General features: G+C 31.6%; 1 protein-coding gene and 1 long non-coding RNA gene across 2 annotated transcripts; both read right to left on the bottom strand.

Annotated features, from left to right (window-relative positions):
* Positions 1-326: 326 nt before the first annotated feature.
* LOC139498449 (uncharacterized) lies at positions 327-6,139 on the bottom strand. The gene is made up of 4 exons (XR_011657940.1): positions 6,066-6,139; positions 5,133-5,202; positions 4,332-4,376; positions 327-479 (listed from the first exon to the last, which is right to left on the bottom strand). It is a non-coding gene; the product is annotated as an uncharacterized lncRNA (long non-coding RNA).
* On the bottom strand, positions 1,230-4,124 carry LOC139498448 (uncharacterized). The gene has a single exon (XM_071286833.1). The coding sequence runs from the start codon at positions 4,063-4,065 to the stop codon at positions 1,339-1,341; it is 2,727 nt and encodes a 908-aa protein (XP_071142934.1). The 5' UTR covers positions 4,066-4,124; the 3' UTR covers positions 1,230-1,338.
* Positions 6,140-6,976: the final 837 nt, after the last annotated feature.

Here is a 6,976-nt window from a genome sequence, read left to right as displayed (position 1 = left end):
TCATCAGCTTCTTTAACATAAAACCAATGATTAAAATATGACATATAGAGAGACTAGGAAAATGAAACGGAAAAAAAAGATAAAAGGCTATTTTAACAATCTTGACAAAGTTTAGCAGGACAGTGGTTGATTCACTACTTGAAAATTTAAAGTATGGTAAAAGACTGTAACTGTTCTGGTGCATAAAAACACAATTCCGATCATTATTAAACTCAAGATCAAACAGGGGAAGGTATTACAGCAGTGAAAAGGGGAAGTAATTCAATGAAACACAGTTGACCATGAATGCCATATTTGCCATGAAAAGATAACATCATACACAAATCTCTCACTGAAATGATTTTATTTTGGTTTTTTGTTGTCTTCACGCCACATGTACAAATAAATGTCTTTAAAAATCTTCAATGTTCAACATTTCTTCTTAAAAAAAAAGTTCCACCACCAACAGCTACGTCCATATTATTGCTCAGCGGCACCACCTGAAAGTATAAAATAGACAAGTAATTACTATTTGTTCTGCACTTATAAATTTTAACAAACACATATCATTTATCATATTCTATACATCATATCTTTAATAAGCGAAAAGTTATCTTGCCAGAAATATAGATTGGTTGCTTTATGTCCATTGGCAAATATTTCATGTGTATTTTGGCTGATGAAAGGATATATCAAATGTTCTTGTTTATTGCTGATAAATACAAAATTTTAATGAAATTTGTTAATTTTTGTAATGCTAATTTGTCAATATTACCATGTAATTTTAAATTCAAATTTGTAATTCTTGAAACTGTATTTTATAAAAACTACATAACAAACTAGCTGAGTTCCATTTAGGACATAAACATCAACAAGGAAACACTCAAAACAAATACTGAAAGATTTTACTACAATGTTTAGAACAAAATATTTAAAGCCATTTTTTTTTACAGTAATTTTCTGAAAAATGCAATTTATTTTATCAAAGTTGTGTAAGCTTTTGGTAATAAATTATTCTAAACTTTTCGAAAAACTTTACTTTTATGAACAGAAATGATTTACCAAAATCATGTAAATCCTCAGCGGTAGTATGTTCCAAGATCTGAGTAGGAACTGCTGCATTACCTAGTTTTTTAATCAAGGTTTTCAGGTTTTTTGTCAACTGAGAAATTGTGACTTGCTTTTTGTTCACCTGAGAAACTTGGAACAAAGTTTTTTCACCAGGTTGTTCTAAAACAAGTTGCCTAAATTTTATTTGAGTTTTTAAAACCTCTCTTTTGTTCTTTATAAATTTAATTTTTGTCAATTCCTGGTCGACCTTTCGTGCATTGTCCCAAAGTCCTAATTTTAGAATGTGTTCTACAAGTTTTTTTTTTCATTACACTTCTTTATCAGTATCCTTTTTGCTTTCTCTTCTTTCTCTCGACTTATTCTTTCAAGTTCTTTTTTCAAATCCAGCAGTCTTTGTTTTTCAGTAATTTTAATATCTTTAATTTTTAATTTTGATTTGTTAATAAGTTCCTGTACATTTTGTTCTGTCTGCTGATTTAGCCATGCACCAGTTTTATTTACATTGTAAACTATGTGGGCCTCATTTGCTAGGCGAGATGCGTTTGGTCTGTGTTTAATTATCCAATCTAAATGTCCAAAAATAAATTCAGGTAGTTTATTGTGGGGCAAAACAGAATTGAAAGTTTTGCTGTGATCGATACTATATTGTGTATGTTGGCCATCTTCTAAATGATCTTTTACTTTTTGTGATAAAGCCTTGCTAGTAGCAGAACACATCTGTATCAAAAAGGCAGCGCATTGCTCATCATTGTGATTGCTAACAAGAGATGCCCAAATGTCATCCTTTTTTACATCAACAGATGGAAATGGTATGAGTTCTCCTGTCATGAACAATTTAATTTTCTCAACATCAGTTGAAATATCTTCCAGAAATTGAACTAAATGTTGGTATTTCTGGTTCATGTGCAATATATGTATATCGCCTTCAAGTATTTTCCACAATGGGGAGGTAATAAATTTATTGAATAGACCAAGAGCCCGACATCCTACCATTATCGTGTCATTCTGTAAACAAGAGAGTACGGCTTTTAGTAGCTGATTTAGCTTGCCTGGTGTTCCTTCGCCTTTAACATTTTTGAAGAAATGTATGATATGACTTATTAAGTGATAAATTGCTCCAGCACTGTGGAATACAACATTAAAGCGGTTTCCAAGGAAAGGTTTGATTTCATATTTATTGATTTGTTGACGTTGTAAGTATGTTTTGAATTCCAGATATACACCGTTTTTCTCATCTGCCCCGGACGCTAATGCTTTACTTGCAATTCTAACAGCGTTTAATATGGAGGACTCACCCTTCAGACTTATTTCAGGATGTTCAGTACCTTCGGGGGGATCTTTGTGGAAATTATTGAACACACTGTTCATTAATTCAGCAATATTAACCAGGAGGTGTAAACCGCAGAAGAAATTGTACATTTTGCTTAGTAACATTTGGTCAGGTTCTTGCAAAAGGTTGTAATTTTCAAGATGTTCTTGTAACATTGATGATCTGTACGATTCTAAGAGTTGATTAAATGATACCTGGGTAGCAGCTCTATCTGACATGGTACATTTTATATTTTGTAAAATTTTGATGGATAATTTATTATTTATGTCTTTAGTTGTCACCTGATTATATCGCAACTCGATATCACCTAAAATTTGCTTAAATACATCTAGTTGTGTTTGAGCAGCCTTGTTTGACATTTGACGTAACCCTAAAAGAAATGGCTTCTTGTCCTCATTTGTTGTAACGAAAACCCCATATGGTTGTCCATTCTTCTTTGTTTCATCGGTATATAATGTCTGGTTTTCTTGTTCAGAGCATACAATTGCTGCATGAGCCTGACTTACAAACAGTCGTGTTGAACTGATGGTTGAGACATAGTCTTTCTTTGGAAAAATGTTATTTCTACTGTCAACATTACATAGTTTCATGACACTTGACATGACAGAAGATACCTTCTCAAAAGCGACATTTGCATTCAACAATTCCATGATGCATAAATTAGTATCTGTTGAAAACGTATATTTCCCATTAGGTGCCGGTACAGTCAAGTCTACCAGTTTTTTTTCATTTAAATTATCCAACAAGAAATGCAACTCATCTTTAGTTTTATTTATTTCATGTTTGTTTGCCTTTTGTTCTTGTCTCATATTAAGTACCTGCTCTTTCAATAGTCTTACTTCAGTCTCATGTTTTGCTTGTAAATGATCATTTAGGTATCTTGTTTTTTGTGCAATGTTTTCCCAATATTTACATTTCTCTATTGTTCTTTTCTTTTCCATCCGTGTTATATTAGTAATATATCTGATCCGTATTTTTTCATTTTGTAAACATTTTTCCATTGCTTTCATACCTGTTTCTGCATTTTTAGCTGAATTCTTCAGTATTTTGTTTGACTTCAGTAATTTGACTTCTGCTTTTGATCTGTTCGCTAAACTATACTTTAAGTCAACCAATGTTCTTTTCATTCTAAATATGTTTTGAATACTGTTTCTGTAAGATTTCTGTAGTAGAGTGTTTTGTTTCATTAAGCTGTTACATCTATTCACCTGTTTTGTCAATTCTGATTTTAAAGGTTTAGTTGCAGAGACTTTGTGCTGTTGCTCATTCGGGTATTGCAGGAACTTGTCATGCAGAAATTTGCCAAGTTTATCTTTCCCCAAACTACTTGCTGATTTTTGCAATTTTTTTTCTTTATTTCTAATATATTTTATAGATTTGTTCATTTTTGTTATACTGTTTTTAGACATGTCCAGATCTCTACCCAGAAGTTGACAACACCAAACATAAACAAACTTGTTTGTAACACTCAGTGACTCCTTAAGTTTACTCAATTCAAGAACCATGCCATTAGTTAGGCATTGTCCTTGAGACAAAGAGCTAAAAATTATCAAATGTGCAGCTATTCCTAAACAGAACTTGTACCCAAGGGCTTGTAGTTGTGGATACATATTTCTAAAATCAAGAAGAAGAGTATTTTCCACTACATGTACAGTACATATTTTTTTTAATTGGACTTCATTCATTGAATAAAGGACATCAAACTGCTCTAAACATTTACTTCAAAGATATGACAATAGGTTCATTCTTTCCTTTTAGATTCAACTCATTGAATGAATTTGTTAAAACTTTTCTAAAGAATTATTTCACTCCTAAAAATGTTGTTGAATTTTGGCCTTTCACTTGCAAAGATAGATTTCTGGGTTGTAGCAGTTGTCAATCTTTTATAAGACTGCATTCTTCAAATGTTAAAATACCACAAATAATTCAGACATTTAAAAATAATATTTACCTTGTAGAATACTGCTCTTTTGGTTTACTTCTTCAACTTTGTTATCTGAAAGTAAAATAACAGCTCACTTCATATTGCAATCATGGTAAAATATATGCCTAGCTTTTACAAACACTAGGTGTGTGTGTGTTTGCTTATGTTGATTTTAGTTGTTTGGCCTAATGAATTGGTCCAACAAAAAACGGTGTTACATTTTATAAACTACAATGTAACTGTTATGATAAATAAAAGATTGATTGATTGAATAAATGAATGGTGTATGTAAAGTCTAGTGTCAGTTATTTCATTTGTGTGCAGGATAGCAAACTTGTTGAAATGTTAAAATTATACTCCTGCCATAATAATTTGGTAAACGGACAGTTTATGAGACCTGAAAAAAAAACATCACACAGAATTGCATCCTCATATGTAGTCTCATAACAGATTTCAGAAAGCATTGATTTTATTTTTATACATAGGGTTAGGTGATACTTAGTAATTGTTGAAGAGATGTAAGCAATTGTTCTTAAAACGTTGGATACATGACGCAACATTTCCTTGTTAGAGACAAACAATATAAATCTGATGACTTATTGCAAGGATTCTTAAATAATCAATAAGCAAATCAACTTAATTTCAAAATATCATGATTAAAATCTCCATTGCAACTGTACGTGGCTGTGTATTCATACATCCAACACAGTTTAAAAGACACATCACTATTAAAGAGGATTTCCTTATGAAACGGTAGTAGTCTAGGGATAAAAAATATTTTAATGCTGCAGTCGACCCTTAGGGTTTAAACAAAAATCAAAGTCTTACCTCACTGCATTAATTGAGTCTTTCATTAATAAAAGTTCTGAATACTTTATAGCTGATTTCAACTTGTGACCTGCAAACATAAAAGTATATGTATAATAAAGTATTTAACACTTATTCAAAGGAAAAATATAGTTTGTGTCTTGCATGTTTTTTTCCTCAATTTAACTGCTTTCCTCATTTACAGAAATTATTTCAACTTGTTGTATTTATTGTAAGTGTTATTGCTTTTAGTTAACTAGTTTTAAATTTCAGTGGATGTGCTTTAAAAAAAAGATATACAACAGAAGTACCAATTCTTTTCATCAAAATGCAGAATTGGCCACATTTATCAGTATCACGTTTAAATATATTAAAACATATGAAGAGTATCTATATTTATTATCCCGCATAGTGCCTCCCATAGTTTTTACCTGGAAAGGGAATTAACTCATATTGACATAATAAAATATAAAAATTCTATCGATATTATCAAATTCATCCAATGTGAAGTCATACTATAATGTTCTCCGTGTAAGATGACAAAAATTAAACACAAGAATTGATAAAAAATGATTATAAAACATAGTTATTAATCTAATGAACAAGGAAAACACTTCTACGAGGCGCCGATTGCATTGTTTATGCTAAACTTGAATCTACGGAGAAAAACATTTCATGAACTTTTGTGTAACGTCGTAAACGTTCACGGCTATCTTTATTCTCATTTTCTTTGACGAAACATACCATCTTTGCCAGTATCGCGCCTTGCATATGTAGAACAGATCAACACATATCCGACATGATTTTACGCAGAAAGTATTCTAGATTTCGGAAAAGTATGGATCCCCGGGTTATTTTTATAAATAACAATTAATTTTTACAAAAAACATAAAAAAATATGGTTCTTATAAAAAAATCCCTACCTTCTTCTACACTTTTACACGAGATACTTACAAATTTGTATTCCTGGTGCATTCCTGCACTTGTGGGTGATTTTTCGTCGTCTGTTTATCTTTCTATAAATAGCGCGAGGAACGGAAAGGGTATGTATTTGTCTGTCACGATAGCTGAAATTTGACGTTGACGGCAATTCTTATCATAGTTTAACGTTTTCGTGCAAGCTTATATAACATGTTAAATATAAGATTATTACTGAAATTAAAAGCGCAGATACTGTAGTTTATCAAGCTATTTTTATTTATTTTTTACAGTGATGGAAAAGTTGTTTTATTTGCAGTTACAAAAACGTTGCAAATGCTAAAAATACATTGCGGCAGATATAGGGTTTTTAACGTGACGTTCCTACAGAGTCCCTAGACTATGGGCATTTCTCATTGTTGAAGGCCATACAGTGACCTATAGTTGTTAACTTCCATGTCATTTGGTCTCTTGTGGAGAGTTGTCTTATTGGCAATCAATCATACAACATGTATAAAATGAAAACAAATGTACGCTTTACGTTCTGTTTAGTTGACATAAACTATATGATTAAGATGTACCTTACTTTTGTTTTCATTTTAATCATTGGACAGGCACATGCATAATAAACCCTTTTCAAATGTTTTGATCATACGTTGCACACTACTGTCCCAGGATAGGAAAAACATGAGGCGGCCTTATAAAGCTGTCTATTCGGTAAGGGGTTTGCTCCTTGTTGCTGGCCTTACGGTGAATTTTTCAAACTTATAAAACAGCGTTCTGGCCATAAGCTTTCAAGAAAGGTCAAACTTGAGGATTTGTTTTTAATTTCAGCTCTACAATGTCCAAATTTGAAGTAAGTATCGAATAGGGAAATATAAATGGATTGCTAAATTCGTGAAATGTACAACAAATTATCAACATAGTAAAACATAATAATTCTTCAA

The sequence above is a fragment of the Mytilus edulis genome, chromosome 12, assembly GCF_963676685.1.
Source record: "Mytilus edulis chromosome 12, xbMytEdul2.2, whole genome shotgun sequence".
NCBI lineage: Eukaryota > Metazoa > Mollusca > Bivalvia > Mytilida > Mytilidae > Mytilus > Mytilus edulis.
This window is presented reverse-complemented; position numbering and strand designations above follow the sequence as displayed.

Excerpts from the sequence above, each read along its gene's own strand:
- LOC139498448 (XM_071286833.1), bottom strand. The coding sequence starts at position 4,065 with ATGAATGAAGTCCAATTAAAAAAAATATGTACTGTACATGTAGTGGAA.